Genomic DNA, 18876 nt, shown 5'->3' with positions numbered 1-18876 from the left:
ATGCATATAGTGACAGTGAATTAGGGCCATTCCCACCACCAGTGTTGACCTTCCTCCACCACAGTTCCCAGCATGCATCCTATATCTTCACCCTTAACCTCCTGGACAACTAGTGTAACAGGTCCATTTTGTGCTTAGCTTGTTATAATTTGGGTCTCTTGATTCTATTGTCATTGACTTTGGCTTGGGTATTTAGATCTGACCTTTCTTTTTTTCTTTTTTTTTTCACTCATTACTCCTGAGACCACTTGGCCCCTGGGTCCCATCCACATTTTTTTTTTTTTTTTGGTTTTTGGGCCACACCCTGTGACGCTCAGGGGTTACTCCTGGCTATGCGCTCAGAAGTTGCTCCTGGCTTCTTGGGGGACCATATGGGACACCGGGGGATCGAACCGTGGTCCGTCCTAGGCTAGCGCAGGCAAGGCAGGCACCTTACCTCCAGCGCCACCGCCCGGCCCCATCCACATTTTTTATTTTTTATTTTCCAGATCTGTATTTTTTTTTTTTTTGTGGTTTTTGGGCCACACCCGGTAACGCTCAGGGGTTACTCCTGGCTATGAGCTCAGAAGTCGCTCCTGGCTTGGGGGACCATATGGGACGCCGGGGAATTGAACCGCGGTCCATCCTAGGCTAGCACTGGCAAGGCAGACACCTTACCTCTAGTGACACCGCGTCCGGCCCCCAGATCTGTATTTTTTTTTTTTTTTTTTTTTTGGTTTTTGGGCCACACCCTGTGACGCTCAGGGGTTACTCCTGGCTGTGCGCTCAGAAGTTGCTCCTGGCTTCTTGGGGGACCATATGGGATGCCGGGGGATCGAACCGCGGTCCGTCCTAGGCTAGCGCAGGCAAGGCAGGCACCTTACCTCCAGCGCCACCGCCCGGCCCCCAGATCTGTATTTTTTTTTTTTTTTTTTTTTTTGGTTTTTGGGCCACACCCGGTGACGCTCAGGGGTTACTCCTGGCTATGCGCTCAGAAGTCGCTCCTGGCTTGGGGGACCATATGGGACGCCGGGGGATCGAACCGCGGTCCGTCTCCTAGGCTAGCGCAGGTAAGGCAGGCACCTTACCTCGAGCGCCACTGCCCGGCCCCCAGATCTGTATTTTTTAAGAGATACCTGATGGTAGTAAAAACATCTGTGTGGGGTTGGGTGAGGGAAGCTATGCAGGAGCAAATTCTAGTGATGCATGGATTAGGGAGGAAGGGAAGGAGAGAGGGGGAGAGAGAGAGGAAAAGAAGGGGGAGAGAGAAAGAGAGAGAAGAAAAGAAGAAAAGAGAGGAGAGAGAGGTCCAGAGCTTGTGGAAGGAGAACTTGCTTGACTGCCACAGTGACAGCCTCTGATCTTTTAAATTCCTTTTTTTTTATTTACCTTTTCACAAATTTTCTCATTTCCCCCCTTATTTCTTGAATGTGTTTTCTACTATCTAAGTGGATTTCATCTGTAAACCAAAGAGGTTTAAGTTTCTTTCTTCGTTTTAGGGGAGGGGGGCACATCTGGTGGCACTCAGGAGTTACTCCTGGGTCTGTACTCAGAAATTTCTCCTGGCCTGGCAGACCATATGGGATGCTGGGGATCGAACCAGCACCCATCCTTGGTCAGCCACATGCCAGATAAATGCCCTATCACTGTGCTACCACTCTGGCCTGAGATTTTTTTTTTCTCTCGGTATTTTGCTTGTTTTTGGGTCATACCCGGCAGTGCTCAGGGGTTACTCCTGGCTCTGTGCTCAGAAATTGCTTCTGGCAGGCTTGAGGGATCATAGAGGATGCTGGGATTTGAACCACCATCTGTCCTGAGTTGGCAGGACAATATGCCTTACTGCAAATGCCTTACTGCTGTGCTATCTCTCCGGTTAGTTAGTAAGTTTGCCTTTCAAGAGAAAATTGTGGAACTGAAGAGATGGCACAGTGGGTAAGGCACTTGCCTTGCATGTGGCCAACCTGGGTTTTATTCCAGCACCCCATATGCCAGAGATCAGTCAGCCAGAGGCAGGAGTTAGTCATCTATAAAAGTCATGGTTATATTAATAGCTGAGGCTTATAACCTCTGCTTTGTATTCATGATCTTTTTAAGTTTGTTACGTGACTTGCTAGATTTGTCTTTGTAGATTTTTTATTTTATTTTATTTTATTTTTATTTATTCTGTGTTAGCTTGGTAAGTAGATGATTCTTTGTGTAACAGTTCAACTAAATTTGATCTCTCCACAGATACAGACCAAGATGTAGACCTCAAACTTGCCCAGGAGAGAGCTGAGATAGTAGCTAAATATGATCGAGTAAGTATTTTTATTTTCTCACTCGGGCAGTTGTGAGGGAAAAGCCATTTCCATGGAAGTGGGCTTGATGTCTGGAAAGGTCAGGTCTGGCTCGTGCCTTGCATAGGACTGACTCGGGGGCAATTCTCAGCATCCCGTATGGTTCCTGAACATTGCCTGAGTTCAGAGTCAGGATTACCCCTGACCATCACTGAGTGAAGCACAAAACACTTTAGCCCTCCAAAAAATCTAGAACGGTACCTGACTTAAGTCTAGGTATATAATACACAGTGAGTAGGTTAGTATGGAGAATTAGATGCACAGGTTTTTTTTTTTTTTTTTTTTTTTGTTTTTTGGGCCACACCCTGTGACGCTCAGGGGTTACTCCTGGCTATGTGCTCAGAAGTTGCTCCTGGCTTCTTGGGGGACTATATGGGACGCCGGGGGATCGAACCGTGGTCCGTCCTAGGCTAGCACAGGCAAGGCACAGTTTTATTTGTGACATATAGGGCTATTAAAAAATGGATCTGAAAAGCTAGATTTCTGTTTAATCTTTATGAGTTTTTTTTTTGTCCTTTTAGTTGAGGAATGTGGTTTCTCAACTAAAGAGACCTTGGGTGGGTGGGGGTGGGGAATCACCATCTTAAAATTTATCAGCTAAAGTTCTGCAGTGAGTGGAAGCAGTGTCACATTTTGTGTTTATTTCCTATGTGTTATTTTTCATATCTATGGGAATGGCAGGGACATGAGACTTAGGAAGCACCTGACTTGTGTCTATTCCCAGGAGGGTTCCACAGCCCTGTTGGGGTCTCAAGTGACCCATGTGACTTCCTTATCTGCCCCTGTGTGAGTGGCCCAGACACTCATCACCTGGGCTGTATCTGTCCCTTGTCTTTTCTTTCTTTTTCTTTTTTTAAAATAATATCTTTATTTAAACACCGTGATTACAAACATGACTGCAGTTGGGTTTCAGTCATAAAAAGAATATCCCCCTTTACGAGTGCAACGTTCCCATCATTGATGCCCCTATCTGTCTCTTCCCCCCACCAGTATTCGAGACAGGCTTACCACTTTCCTCACTCATTGACCTAGTTATGATAGTTCTCAATGTAGTTATTTCTCTAACTGTACTCACCACTCTGTGGCGAGCCTCATATTGTGCGCCGGTCCTTCTGGCCCTATCCTTGTCTTTTTAGACACTGCCGAGCAGACTAGTGTGATGCTGGCCACAGCTTCCTGCCTGCTGGTGGGGACATAGCAACAAGGCAGCCTACTAGGGGGGAATAGGTTCACGGGATGTTGAGTAGAGATCTGAGGGTCCATGTGGAAATTCACTCATACAGAAGAGGGACGAGGGGCTGTGGGCTGTGCTGGCTGACAGTTCCCAAGAAGTACCCTCAGGAGCAGCCCTGGATAGGGGTGAGGAAGGCACACCAGGGATCTTCTTGTCCACAGCCTTGGACAGAGCCATTCTGACCAGGGCAAGAACAATCTCAGGGGTAGGTGACAGTGCAGCTGAGACCAGGAGTTTGGCCTAGTCTTTGACGATTGGATACCCAGGAGAGAAACGCTCTCAGACTTGTTATGCTCTTGCTAGTTGCAAGGTGAGCACCTTGTTCTGAGAGACTCATTCCTCTGTTGCTCCACAGGCATCTTTGCTAGCTCAGATTGCTCACTCAATAAAAGAACATGTGGTGCCGGAGCAGGTTACAGCAAGTAGAACATTTGCTGACCTGGGTTCTATCCCCAGCACCCCACGTTGTTCCCTGAGCTTCTCTGGTTGTGAACAAAACAACAACAACCAAACACCAGCCAAACCTTGTTATTTTGATCCTTTTTCTTTGCAAAATCCTCACTTTTATAAGTGACTATAACATGTTTTTGTCTTGTTACAGGGACGAGAAGGTGCAGAGATAGAACCTTGGGAAGATGCCGATTACCTGGTTTATAAAGTTACAGACAGATTTGGCTTCTTACAGTAAGTCGCACCAATTAATGGCTTTTATTATCATGTATATGTGGTCACTGGTTATTTTTGAGTCTTTTGTTTTTCTTTTTTAACACAGCATTGCTGTAAATAAGATTTCAGGTACTCACCTGAGGCCAGAGAGATAATATAAGGGTTAAGGCACTTGCTTTGCATGTGGCCGATTCAGATTCAATATCAGAATTCATGGTACCCCTCAGTATTATCAGGTACTGCCCTGGAGGGCCCAAGCACCATAGCAGTGGTCTGAGTCACCCCAGCCCTGAAGGGCCCTTTGACATCACCTTCAGTCACCAACAGGTTTGCTCCGTGTCTCCAGGAGGGTTTTCTTGGCCTCCCGAGCACCACCCCCACAGTAAGATTTAGGGTTGGACCTGCTCTGTGCACAAAATTTCTGGCCCCTTTAATCACCATAATTAAAAAGTATGTTATAGTGAAGAATCCAATCTTTAATATTTATTTCATCTTAGAACATTAAATGCATAAAGTTATTAGCAGAATTAAATGGAAAGGAATTTTATTTTGTACTTAAAACTATTATGAACCTTTTATTTAAAATACATTTAAAAATAGAAATGAGAACTTTAAGAGTTAATGCACCATAAAAATGAGCGATGAAAAGAAATGCCATTGAACTTATTTATGATTATTGGTTTTTAAGATCCTATTCATTCTAAGTGTGTTCTATGTAAGAGTGGGAGGAGGGATCTCGACTGCTGGACAAGTGAATGGGGAGAATGAGAATTCCTCACCTGCAGAAAGCTTGCCTAACTGGATCCTGGCAGTCATGTTGCCACCCGAGGGATCTCCACATCTTTGGCTCAACTTGACCGTGAGGAGCACACATTTCCTTCCCATCTTTTCTTTTCCAGTCTTGCTACAGACAGGGACAGGCTGACTCTGGCCTGGAGGTACAGACCACAGGCTTGGCCCTTCCGTCTTCTTCTACTTACTGCAGCCCCTTTGTAGGGTCACCCCCGCATTGTCAGGTCACTTCCTCCTGCATTTCACCTTGAAAGGCTTTTGAGGAGTGCTTTGGAAGGCTCCAAGAGAAATTGCTCCTACTGGTTCCTCAGATGCCGACCTTCTGTCTTCCTGGGAAGGCTGGGCTTGCCCTCTCAAGCTGGCTGAGAAATGCTTTAGCACAGTCCTGGAAGCCTGAAGCACAGAGGGGCCCAGTGCTATCAAGTGCCCCAAATCTCCTCGGACTCATGCCTTTGGGCTGCAGCACCTCAGTGTAGAGAAACTGTCCCCTCACAGGCCTTTGATGCCAGTCATCACCTATCACTGGAGCTGATGTTGACTAAAATCTGCTCCTGCTTTTTGTCACACTTTATTAAAAAGAGTGGGTCATGTTGTTCCCCTCAATCCATGTTGTAGGTCTTTGTGTGTGTTTTATTGGTTCTGCAGTGAGATGGGGTTTTCAGTGCAGTACAAAAAGTGGCACACAGTCACTTTGTAGTTCTCATTGATGGCTGAGTTCATATCCAGTTATTTATTAACTTTAATGCTTATTATGATATGTGAAGGATGGAACGACTTAACAGTACAGGATTAACTTGACTTTGTAATAGATTTAATAATAAAAACTGTTGACAAATCAGCCGGGCTCAGGGGTGGAACAGGAATATCTATGCAGTGCTCAGAGTTGGGGATGATTTCTGCTCTGTGTGCCTGACAGGGGCTGGAGAAGAAGAAATAGAATCGATGAAGTCAGAACTTTCAGCAGTTTTAGGAAAATATAGCCACTACTAGTTTGAGCCACAAAGAATCTTTGGTATTTGGATAATGCTAGATAATGCCTTAGGTCACGTTATTATTAGAAGAGTTAGGAGGAAATTAGACTAAAAAAATATTGGATAAAATGGACATAACCTCCAGCTTTTTAATACTTAGCAAAATGTAATTATTTATAAAACTTAGATTGCTTATAATGAACCATAATTGTAAATATCTTTTTGAGTCGCACTTTGCAGTGCTTATGACTTTCTCCTGGCTCTGTGCTCAGGGTCACTCCTAAAGAGTTCAGGGTCAATATGGGGTCCTAGGAATTGAACTCTGTTGGGTCGCATTCAATGCCAAGTGCCTTACCTGCAGTCTTGTCTCTCTGATTCTGAAGATTTTTGTTTGTAAAGAATGAATTGTTTTGAGGACAAGAGCTTGAGAACTTTTCTCCCTACCTAATAATTTTGGCTAGGAGTAAGTCTATACTTAACAGAGTTTACTATAAAAAAAAAGAACTGAGATTCATTCATTATATTAAACTTACTCATTTAAACAAGTTTTAAGTTTCTGAATGAAAGTTTTATCTATAATTAAATACTCTACTGACCTATTTAAAAAATACACATCTGTGTGCTATAGCAATCCTTCTAAGTATGAGTGTTAAATGCTTTGGCTTTGTGGACCATCTGGTCTTCATCATAACTATTCAACTCTTAAAAACAACCGCAGCTCATACATAAGGGAATGAATATGGCCTTCGTGGCCTCAAAGCTCCATTTACAAACCAGATTCACATGTGGGCTGTCACTTGCTTTGCATTCCCCCACGTTTGGCCCTGCTCTTTGTTCTATCTGGAGGGGTCTTGGAGGAACAAGATGAAGATGTGTACCTCCACATAGGCAAACACATAGTCCCCCAATTCTCACAAGTCACTCTGCACCAGGCGGCACCCCTGTGGGGCTGCCACGGTCCTGAGGCCAGGCAGTGTTCCATACATGTGCTGGGCCGCTCTCAATGAAGTGACACTCCCCGGTTTTCTCCTTGGAAGACTGTGAAAAGTAACATGTGCCCATGTTGAGACCTAAGGAATGAATGTCTGTGTCAGCAGGGTTGTGACACACATCAGTTCTAATGGGAAGGGTTTTGTGAAAGGCTTTGACTCTGGAGAAATAATACAAGGAAATTCACATTGGAAAACTGGGCCACATTCTTAATCCGTCAGTCATCTGTGAAGTCTTATTATTATTGCTATTTTTGGTAAAATTCAACATTTGTTCACGAGACAAGCTGTCTAAATGGAAACAACCACCACCCTATATGGATAACAAACTAAAGATTATCTGGGATAAGCCCAAGGCAGCATCATACTTTATGGTAACAAACTGAAACTTATCTCCTGAGATGACAAAGACAAGGATACTCGCCACTTTTATTCAACACAGTATTAGAAATTCTCACTAGAGCAGTATGGCAAGTACAAGAAATAAGAAGACAACCAGATTGGATTAAAGCATCTGAAACTCTCTGATGTTTGAAGATGATACAATATTTTATATTCAGAAAACTTTCAGGCACCAATACAATTTTTAAGAGTAAGTAAATTTCATAAAGTTGCATAAACAAAAATGATTATAAAAATTGTTATGTTTTTATAAAAACTTGACAAGCTTTATTTTGGAAAGACAAATTAAGAAAACATGTATTTACATGAGCATAAAAAATGAATTTGATATCTATGGATAAATTTGACTAGGGGGTAAAAGATCTTTATATGAAAAAATGTGCAAAAATGTAAAAGATACTGAAGAAGGCACAAGTGAGAAGTTACTGATGCTAATGCACTGGAAAAATTAATGTTCTCAAAATATCCATAATCCAAAGCAATCTACAGATTTACTGCAGTTTCCAGTAAAATTTCGGTGGCATTTCCCACAGAAATAGAAGCAGAACAGTTTTACATTTCTGTGGAAGCAGAAGCCAAATAGTCAAATCTTCAAACTAAACTGCAAAGCTGTAGTAACTACAAACACTTGATAGACTAGAGTCCAGTAGGACACCTGTGCACGTACAGGGAATGAACAGAGGGCCAGGAACACTTAAAGAAAAGGCCCCGGGGAATGGTACTTTGAAAAGTCAAACAGCCCAGAGGCAGGGCAATAGAACTGGGCCTTCCCATATCAGAAATGGAGTGAAAGCAGATTCGAATAAGAAATGATTTCATGTTTTTTAAACTTGACCCCAAAAGGCAAAAAAGATTAAAAAAAGAGAAGAATGGGATTATTATCAAAGTGAAGACTTCAACCCCACAAAGGAAAGCCTGCAACCAATTGAGATGGCAACCACTGGAATACTTCCCAGTCCTTTAAAGTTGGAGCTTTGTAACTCTTATAAGTCAGGAGAATAAAATCTGGGATCAAAAAAGGGGGTGCCCAGGAAGCCAGAAGGCTAGTCCAAGTACTTATAGAAACCGTCTATTCCCTGGCAGTGCCCTCAAGCACTGGCAGGATTACTCTTGAGCAAAGAGCCAGGAAGAGCACTTGAGTACCACCAGGTGTGACTCAAGCCACCCTGACTCCAAAATTTGTTTTTAATAGACTGGGCTGAAAGGCTGTGGATGTGAGGCCTGTGAGGTCCTGGTGCCTCATAAAAGGGATGTGGGGTGGGGTGGGGTGCTGAGAATGCTTCTCCAGTAATGCCTAACAGGTGCTAAAAACAACTCTGACCCACTAACCAACAAGGAATTGCAAACTTGAACCAAGACGATCTCATCTTTAGCTGTAGGATGGCTGTTACCAAAATGAGATCATACTTACTAAGAGGAGATCTCAACTTATACCTGTAGAATGGCTGTAAGATGTAAGATGTGTTGCTGTGTGACTGTGGGATAAGAGAAGCAGTTGGCGAAGACTCTGGTCTCTTGTCCTGGGTTGCTGTCTGTTGGTCTACTAGCATCCTCCTGTGATGGACACACTCTGTGTTGCTCTCTGCATGGCCACAGTACCCTTAAATGGTGGCCTGATGGACCACCTACCTGACTGTTTAAAGTGTATTTGCTTTGGATTGACATTTAGAATGAAAAGGTTATCTGTCGATGCAGGTGTTTGCAGGTCTGGAGACAGGGGTGTGAGATGGGGGTTTCCATTGAAGATGTGCACCCTAGTGTGTGCCTTCAGTGTTGTCCATCTGCCGTGCTCTCACTTATCCCATTTTCCTCTGCAGTGAGGAGGAGCTTCCCTATCACAATGCTGCTGTGGAACGGGTAAGTGCAGCTCTGTCTTTCCCTCCAGTTACTGGGGAGTTACGGACCCAACGGGGCGTGGTCTCCACCCTGGGGATTCTGGGTGCCACAGGGCATCTAGACATGGCTGTTTTTGGTGGAATCTGACCCTAGTCAGTGTGGTATTGGGGAAATCACCTTAGGAGACTTCATGGGCTGCTGACAGACTTGCTTAGGGGAAAGGCAGCAGATAGCGGAGAGCCTGGCTTCCGGCCTGGCATGCCCTGTATCGATGGCACATGTTGACTTTGGGGCACATTCTCGTGGGCCCCACCTTGGTCTGTTCAAACTCTGACAGGATCCTGGCCAGTTATTCATCAAAAGCTTCCCCAGCGATGCTCATGTCCCCTCTGCTTAGCTAAGTGCTGTGCTCACTGCTGAGGTGGAGGGAAAAGTTTAGAGTTGGAGTTAGTTACGCTGCAGTCAAATATTGAGGAACAAAAAAGGCTATTAATCTGTAATAAGAGGAAGTCACTATTTTCTAATAATGATGGAAAAATTAGAATTTTTTGATGGGAAAGATATTTCGAGAGAACCTTTATAGAATAGTTTTTTTTTTCTTTCTTTCTTTTTTTTTTTCGGGGAACCACACTCAGTGGTGCTCGGGTTACTCCTGGCTCTATGCTCTGGAATTACTTCTGATGGGGTCAGGGGACCATATGGGATGCTGGGGATTGAACCCGGCTGGCCTTGCAAACGCCCTCCCCTACTGTGCTATCACTCTCGCCCCAACAGTAACTTTCTAAGAATAGGGTCACTGTACCTGACTTGCTGCCCCTGTGGTCTCTCCTGTAGCTGAATTAATTTTCCGAGGCTGCAGCTGCGACGTTGCAGCTGCTATACAGGACTGCATGACTCTTGGACTGGCTCCTGTGTCTGTTTTAATTTACTTATTTAGTTTAGGGGCCACACCTGGCAGTGCTCAGGTTCCTGGCTCTACGTTCAGGGATCACTCCTGACATTCTATTTTTGTCACTCCAGAGGGTCTGTCAAGCTTGCCAGGAGTGATTCCTGAGCTCAGAGCCCTGGGTAATTGGTACCTGGATTAAGTCCTGGGTACCAATAGGTGTGGCCCTAAAACAAATCAAATGATTAAATAAAATTAAGTTCCTGGGAAGCTGTCCACTATAAGGGAGGTGTTGATATTTGTAAGGTGTTTTAGGATCCCCACCAGCAAAACGTAAATGTACTGTACATTTACTATGCAAAGGACAATATTAACAATGGATTATCTTGTTAGTTTGAGGTTTTTAATAAGGTGAAAAGGATAGGAACTAGAATTTTCATGGATTCATTTAGTTTATAGCTGTGATTATTTTTCATGGCTTACAGAATACTGGGGCCTCTTTATATACATTCAAAAAGTGAATTGGAGGAGCTGGAGAGATAGCACACGATAGGGCATTTGCCTTGTACACAGCCAAAACAGAACAGACTCCGGTTCAAATCTTGGCATCCCATATGGCCCCCTGAGCCTCCCAGGAGCAATTTCTGAGCACAGAGCCCTGAGAGGCTTAGGGTATGATCCCAATCCCACTCCCCAAAATAAAAAATAATTGTAATTTTATGTGGTATAAAATTTACCCAAAGCCCTGCCGGGTGTTGATTTGACCCCCAAACAAACAAACTCACAAAAAAGAAATGAATCGTACTCATATGTGGTATGATATTTACCCAGAGTTCCTGCAAACTTCACCCGGATTCTTTTATCCTTTTACTTCTTGTGCTCTCCTGACCCCTGCTGGTGAATCATGGGAGTGCCCGGCTCCTCTCCATTTCACCCCCACACTCCACAGGCCCTGATAGTCAAACTGGACAGTAAAATGCTAACATCTGTTTTGGAGAAACCTGTTTTATCCCACCCGTGCATCGAGTACGCTTAGTCTCTATTCTCTGAACTTATCCGTAGTTAACCCTGCTAGTAGGGCCAGAGAGAACAGTTCAGAGAACTGTCCTTCAGTGGTTGTTTCCATTCACTGTTCAGTGCAGAGGCTTAAGGTACAACCTTCTTCCTGGGTGTTGAGAAGCTGCAAGGAAGTGGTCAGTTCAGTTTCCATGGGCCAGTAAGCAGGACACAAGTTGGAGGCAGTCAGGTAGCCAGCTGCTGTTGTCTGGAAGCTCCGTCCTTCCTCAGCATGCAGCAGTGCCCGTGCGTTGTCAAGGTGGGGTGGGAGTCAGCCAAGGGCAAGGAGGAAGGAGCCTAAGACAGCATTGTTTTCCTGCTGATAAATGCTGGTCTGACCACCTCAGAAGCTTCATATTTTTTCAGACTCATTTGTCATGTGATCGATGAATTGTAGCCAGCTCCCAGCCCTGGGCCTCTGCTCTCCTCTTAGGGGACTGTGGGGTGGCTGGAGTATGGGGAACAAATGACTGTTGTAGGGCAGGAAAGCATTGATAGAGCCTGTGCTGTTTTGTGGCAGAGAGGCTGAAAGGAGATCCCAGGGAAAAGGGAAAGGGCAGTCCAACTACATTTGGGACAGTGAATGTATGAAAATATCATGAGAGAGGGCTACTACGTTGAACAAAGCACTTCCTTTGTACCACAGTTACATTTAAAGGGAGGGCTAGAACAGGACAAAGAGGAAAATTTAGTTGATAGGGGCCAAAGAGATAGCACAGAGGGGAGGGAGGGCACTTTCCCTGCATGCAGCTGACCCAGATTTGATCCACAGCATCCCATATGGTCCCTTGAGCCCGGCCACATGATTTGGGGGCTACATTGTGAAGGGCCATTTATGCAGAAGAAGTTAAATTTCTTCCTAACTGTTTTCAGTGGCCCTGGGAGCCAGGCAATGAATGAAGAGTTTTAGACCAGCATGAATGCTAAATGTTGTGGCAGTTAGGAGGGCAGGAGTCAGTCAGAGTATGCAGGAAGAAATCAGTGGCTCCCCTGGGCCCTGGGTCACCACTGGAAGAGGAAGGAGAATGGGCCAAGAAAGCAGGGATGGGCAAGTAGTGTGGGCAGGCAGTGGGGAGCTGAGCTGGGAGGGAGGACTTCAGCCAGGCCACCCGGGTGCCGTGGCACTCTCGGTCCCGACAGATGCTAGGACACAGTAGTGTGCTGGGCTGGAGAGTAGCTGCTTCCTGAAGGGGGATCATCGATAATTCATAGTGACGGCAGTGGGAGAGAGCGGGAACTCTGCCAGCTCTCAGTGGGATGTTCAGTGGGAAGCAGGGCCCGGATTCTCAGGGGGCTTGAGTTAGCCTGCATCTCCCTGTGTCGGGGGAAAGCTTCTGCTTTGAAGAAGCCCATGCAGGAAGCACAGAAATGCAGAAACAGGCCAAGACGGCAGCTTCGTGCCACCTTCATTCTCCCTGGCCTGGTCTTCTCGGAAGTCACATTTAGCAGTAGCATTAATTAGATTTCAGTGCCCCGCTGAGTTTTTAAATTAAACATTTCTGGAATCATCTGCAACATTTTATCACTAATAATATAATGAAGAATAAGTGTAATCTTTTGGAAAAAAGTTAAAGCGTGGGGGAGGAATTAGAAGTAATATTTTATGGTCACAAGTCATCATCTTTTAGTTTTGAAAAGCCTCATTGAAATTTTAAGAGAAGTAATTTGAGTTTTACTACTATGCCAAAAAAGTGAAATTCTGTGGGAATGCTGCCTTGGTGATCCCTTGCCCGGGAGTGATTAGGAAGGGGCTGTTGACGGGCCCTGCCAAACCCTGCCTAGCTGCACCAGCCTGAGAGCAGCTTGGAAGTAGTGACACTTTGGGGGTTGAGAACCCTGAACCACACTGTTCGGGCACCACTCTGTTCAGTTACTAACAGGAATGGTTGGGCCTGGGCCCACTCCCAGGTTATAGGGCAGAGCCTGAGAACTGAGACTGTCCAGGCACATGTCAGCACCCATATCCCCTCAGGAGAAAAGACAGGGTGGCTAAGGAACACTCGTGAGAGAGCAGCTCTCCCTCAGCTCACAATAGCCTGTCTCCATGAAGAGGAACTGGATGCTGCAGGCAGCCGGGACCCCAGGCACCTTGGACCCCACAGAGGCCTCTGCTGCCCCGCAGGGACACGGTCCCTCTCCCCAGACCCCCACAAAGATGCTTCTTCTGGGGGCTGCCTGCACTCCCTCCTTTCTTCATCTTCTTTGATGGCACTTGGCCTGCAGGCCCTGGCTCTGAGGAGGCAGGAATTTCCCTGGAATAGCACAGGTAGGGGGAAGAGGCTATTTTAGGCCACCCCCCCCCCAGCCCAGGCTCAAGACCCCATGCTACAGACTCAAGTCGTTGCCTGTAGCACTGAGCCCCTCAGAATGGAGCCTCTCTGTGGCCCTGGATTGTTTTCTCCCTTTTTGACCTTGTGGCAACAGTTCCACAGTATCTTTTATTCTGTTGGGGCTGTTTTGTTTGACATTGCTAGTGGCCAGGACTGTCTTTCCACACTGACTGGCTAACTGAGCACCTCAGAAGAGGGCAAAGGGCAGTTCCCCTTACTGCTGGTTTCTGTCTGACTTGGCACTAAGCCTGGCTCCCTGTGTACTCATCTGTCCACTAGTAAACACCAGTTTCTTTTAAGGATGGGCTCTGGCATAGACATATTAAAGTTCTAGGGTTTAATAAAATGTGACAAGTGAATAGAATTTTCATGTTGTCTTTTCATTACCTTAAACATTTTCAAAATATGACATTATTTTAGGGTTTAAATTATAGAATACGGGAGTTTCAGTGACTCATTTAAAAGTACTAGAAAGGGGGCTGGAGTGATAGCACAGCTGGTCTGGTATTTGCCTTGCATATGGCTGACCTAGGTTGGATCTCTGGCATTCCCATGGTCCCCCAAACTGGCCTGGAGTAATTTGTGAGCGCAGAGCCAGGAGTAGCCCCAGGAACCCAAAGATCCTGAAAATTTCACCTGGATTTCCTTGCACTTTGCACTTCTTGTGCTCTCCTGGGAGATATTAGTTAGGAGATAGAGTTCTTCTATAGGAACTAAAAAGGAACCATTTTCTCACTTAGGAGGCAAAAATTGCAAAATGGGGAGGCTGGAAAAAGTACAGTGCCATTGGGTGTGGGTCCTCCTTCCCAAAGTACTAGAAAGTGTAGGGAAAGAGCCAGAGGACAGTGGATAAGACAGTTGTCTGGCATGTGGCTAACTGGGATTCCATCTCCGGCATCCCATTCGTCCTCTTAGCACTGGTGTGATCCTTGAGTACAAAGCCAGCAGTAAATTCTAAGCACCTCCAGGCATGGCCCAACAATAAAAACAAAAGTACAAGAACATGTAAACATTTTTCTTTGTCTTCCATTGGGAGCATCTCCTATTTATTCATCTCCTATTTATTCATGCTGCCAACAATTAGTAACAATGACTTTTAATTTTGTTGTAGCAAAAACAACTGGAAATTGAAAGGACGACCAAATGGCTGAAAATGCTAAAAGGATGGGAAAAATACAAGAATACCGAAAAGGTAATTAAAAATGATACCATTTTCTGTTGAGCTATACAAATTTGGTGAGTGCCATTTTCTCTGATAATATTGTTTGAAATGCTTGAACTTCAATTTAATGCAATGGGATGCCCCCAACCAGGCTCCCTTGAGCTTCACAGACTGCCTGGGTCCTTTTGCTACCAAAGGACAGATGGAAGTGGGGGGCCCCGGGGTTTTCCTCAGCTCCCAGTATGCTGCCTCCACTCCACTGCCTTTCTGGGCTTCCCTTTGGGATCAGAACCTTCAAAATGATTACTTTAGACTCACTGCTCAGGTTGACTGGTCCCCACAAAGCCACCACTGAAGCGGAAGCAACTACCTTTCCAGAACCTTCTAACAAGCCCCCATTCCAGAACCTTTTTGGCCCTGCATTGGGCCTGTCCCACTGTATATACTTTTAGATATGTGTCATATGTATGGATATACCCAGGCCTCATCAGAAAAGTCTCGTTATGGAGGTGCTGTGAAGATCATTGTGGGGACATTCTGCTATACCTCCCATTGTTGCTAGGCTTACCAGGTCAGTTTTGGCCATGGGCATTGTTGGTATTTCCTGAGAGTGCCCAGGAAGTCCCTGCATGACTGGAGTGCACTCTAGATTTCAGGGACAATGGGGCTGTGCCCTGAGAGTGGCTAGTTCAGGTCACAGCTCTGTTCCACCAAGAGTTGTTTCTTGAGCCCACACCAAAGAGACTGGCCGGAGCACTGCATCGGAGGTCACACTGGTCCCTGGAATACAGCCAGACGATGCCCATTGCTGTCAAGGGCTGACATTCCCACTGGGTGGAGTGAGCATTGATCAGAGCACTGAGTGCCAACCTCTGCTGGGAACTAGGCTGAGAGTTGGAAGGGGAAGGCTAATAACATGGAGTAGATCAGGCCTCCTAGTCTGTGCTCTGAGGGCTCCTGGGATGAGCCTGCTCCCCACACTCATCTATGAAGTAGAGCTACAATTCCCATTTCATGAGATCGAGCAGGCGGTAGGCTTAGGTTTGGGCCCCCTTGTGTGTGCCTGGCACACAGTGAGCAAGGAGTCATGGTCAGCAGTGCCACTCTCGGGAGCATGGGTGCAAGGAGAAACTTTTTTTTTTTTTTTTTTTGGTTTTTGGGCCACACCCGGCGGTGCTCAGGGGTTACTCCTGGCTGTCTGCTCAGAAATAGCTCCTGGCAGGCACGGGGGACCATATGGGACACTGGGATTCGAACCAACCACCTTTGGTCCTGGATCGGCTGCTTGCAAGGCAAACGCCGCTGTGCTATTTCTCCGGGCCCGAAAGGAGAAACTTTTTTTTTTTTTTTTTTTGTGGTTTTTGGGTCACACCCGGCAGTGCTCAGGGGTTACTCCTGGCTACATGCTCAGAAATTGCTCCTGGCAGGCACGGAGGACCTTATGGGACGCCGGGATTCAAACCGATGACCTTCTGCATGAAAGGCAAACGACTTATCTCCACGCTATCTCTCCAGCCCCAACAAGGAGAAACTCTTACAGGGAAAATAATGCCCCTCTGCACTCAGTGAGATCCAAGTGAGCTTGTAGTCCAAGCATGCTTTGTTTACTTACCCCTTTCCTTCTGGTGTCCCCTCGTTGCCCAGGGCACAGGTGCCACTGGGCAGGCAGCACTGGCCAAAGGTAGTTCCAGGACACCTGCTCCGTGGGGTCACAGTGGGGATTGCTTAGAAGTTGTGCGGCCTAATGGCCCAGTGAAAGACTTGGAAGGCTGATGAACCGGGGATGGTGGAGACCTCTTCAGACTTTGACTCTGGAAATGCGTGCTGTTTGGGCTCAGAGGCGAAGCAGAGGGAGGAACAGGAGGCTGTGGGGAGAGGTAGTAAGCGGCTCCGAGGAGGACCTCGCCCCCAGGGGCATGTGCAAACCCACCCTCTGCCCCTAATCGGAATTCTTGGCTATTTGTAAATGTAACTGTGCAACTTAGTTATGGTGTTTGGTCTTGTTGGCAACTAAAGATACTGGAAACCAAAAAGCAGGTTTCAGACAACTGGATTTGTATAAAGATTTTATATATCATACCGTAAAGAAATTTGAACAGAATTAAGATGAGTTTTCTAGGATATTAGAACTCAAATTCAATCTGTCAAAGTCCTCTTTTAGAGCTATTAAGATCTTGGAGTCTAGTGAGGTAAACTGAATTTCAGTTCTTTATCTCAGTGGTCTGCTTGCATGACGGTAGAGCTGGTGACACTTTCTCCTCTCTAGACTAGGCTATTAGAATCATAATACCCACCACTCTGACAGCGCACGAACACAGGCAAACGTCCAACTAGAAGCACATCAGGGCTCAGGGATCAGCCTGCCAGCGAGAACTGCGGGTGGTGACTTGGTTGTCACATTCCATTTCTCATGCTCCTCACAGTGTGGCCCCCAGACCCAGTCCTTCCTCCTGGCCAGTCACGTGTCCTTCAGCATGAACCAATGGTCCTCCCCACAGGAGGCCTTCTGTGACTCTGCAGAACCCACTGCTGTCCCTGCTTCCCCCTTCTGATCAGACTAGACACAGCATTCCTGTGGATGTAGAAATGTGTGGCCTGAGCCAGCCAGTCCTCGCATGGTCTGTTGGGAGTAATGGCCAGTGGGGCTGTGCTTGGAGTGGTGATACTCGGTCGATGTGGTGATGGTGAAGGGTGACAGGCCATCTGTGTAAGTCATGGCCATCTGGAGAGTGTGTGTGTGTGTCTGTGTGTGTGTCCCTGCCATCCCTGTCCCTGTTAGATGATGAGCAGTGAAGAGGAAAGCACCCAATTGTGTCCTTTTAAGTATCCATTAGTCATCATGGATCCTTTGAAATTAGAAAATGACTAAGACTAATTTAAGGTACAAAACTAAGCCTGTTTCTTTCTCAAAGTTTCACCGGCGCATTTACAAAGGAATCCCACTGCAGCTCAGGGGTGAGGTGTGGGCCCTGCTTCTGGAGATCCCCAAGATGAAAGAAGACACAAAAGGCCTGTATACTGTAAGTACCTCTGCCATGCACACGTAAGCTTGCGGTCGGGCTGCATCCTCCAGTTTTTGAGGTGGGCTGAGATAGTCACGTCTCTTGGAAATGATACAAAATCGACATACTTGGAGTTTAATAAGCCTATCAGCTGTTTTTGTGTTCGTTTATTGCAGTTAAATTTCAAATAAATGCATCTGTGAAGTCATTTTCTGTTTTCGATCAGTATTAAGCACATTTCAAATACTTGAAATGATCACTGTTGGGGCATATTCATTAATGAAACTGATTGCTTGCTGCTTGTTGGTGAGAGAGTATCAGAAATGAGATTTATGGTCCTGTGTCTAGAGTTCGTGTGGATGTAAAAGGCAAGTTCACATCTCCAAATGCTGCCTTAAAAGAGGAACTGCCTGTGTTGGAGACACCACCCCCAGAGGAGAAGGGGAGCTCCGAGTTTTTGTTTTTGGTGGCTTCACCCCCAGATGAAGGGAAGCCTGGGTTGTATTTGTTGAAGAGCCTTTACCTTAGTGAACAACGTTGCTTTCCCTAAATTAGCTTGTTCAGTTTCCCTCCTACCCTCCAACTTATATTCTTTCTGACATAAATGATATAATAATCTTTTTGTAATAACCTTTAAGTGAATTCCTTTATACCTAAAAACCCATTTTGAAATATGTTCTTTAGGAAAAACGTAATAATTTTTTAAAAAGAATAAATGGAAGAAAGAAGAGTAATGATAAAAGGGGCTTTGCAATGTACTTTGGAGTTTTTTTCCTCATATATGAATACTTATAATTTTATTCATATACGAAGACTTTATCTTTTAAGTAAAAGGTAAAAGTACTGGCGAATACATAGTTGCTTTTTTTTTTTTTTTTTTAAACCAGTGAATGGTTTTAGACACGAGCTGTTTGGACCCACATTTCAGGTACATTATAGAAGTGTCCCGACAGGGCCAGAGCTCTGGGACTATGTTTAGTGACTGCCCATCATGTGCCACCCTTGTTCCTAGGCTACCACAACAAGTGCCACAGACCAGCCCAGTTCATGTGTGGTTGGAGGCTGGTGGTAGGGCCTGAGCTATGCCTCTTCCCCGCCCTGAACCAGGCAGTGGTCTGAGTCACCAGACAGAGGCTATAGCTAGCCCGGAGTGAGTGGCCGCATCTTCATCTGCCTTTAAATAAGGTTGCTGTGCAGGGTCTGGGTCAGTCTGAATTTTGGGGTGACACTGTCCA

At 45.7% G+C, this 18876-nt stretch overlaps 1 protein-coding gene across 2 annotated transcripts in view; it reads left to right on the top strand.

Annotated features, from left to right (window-relative positions):
• Positions 1-18876, top strand: part of USP6NL (USP6 N-terminal like) — a 101078-nt gene that overhangs the window by 66384 nt on the left and 15818 nt on the right. For both annotated transcript variants that reach the window (XM_049777081.1, XM_049777082.1), the window contains 5 exons: positions 2209-2276; positions 4151-4233; positions 9187-9226; positions 14589-14669; positions 17552-17659. In XM_049777081.1, the coding sequence (XP_049633038.1) occupies positions 2209-2276; positions 4151-4233; positions 9187-9226; positions 14589-14669; positions 17552-17659 (380 nt within the window). The remainder of the gene's footprint in view (positions 1-2208; positions 2277-4150; positions 4234-9186; positions 9227-14588; positions 14670-17551; positions 17660-18876) is intronic.

This window comes from Suncus etruscus, chromosome 7, assembly GCF_024139225.1.
Source record: "Suncus etruscus isolate mSunEtr1 chromosome 7, mSunEtr1.pri.cur, whole genome shotgun sequence".
Taxonomy (NCBI): Eukaryota; Metazoa; Chordata; class Mammalia; order Eulipotyphla; family Soricidae; genus Suncus; species Suncus etruscus.
Note: the sequence above shows the minus strand (reverse complement) of the source record. Positions and strands in the feature narration are given on the sequence as shown.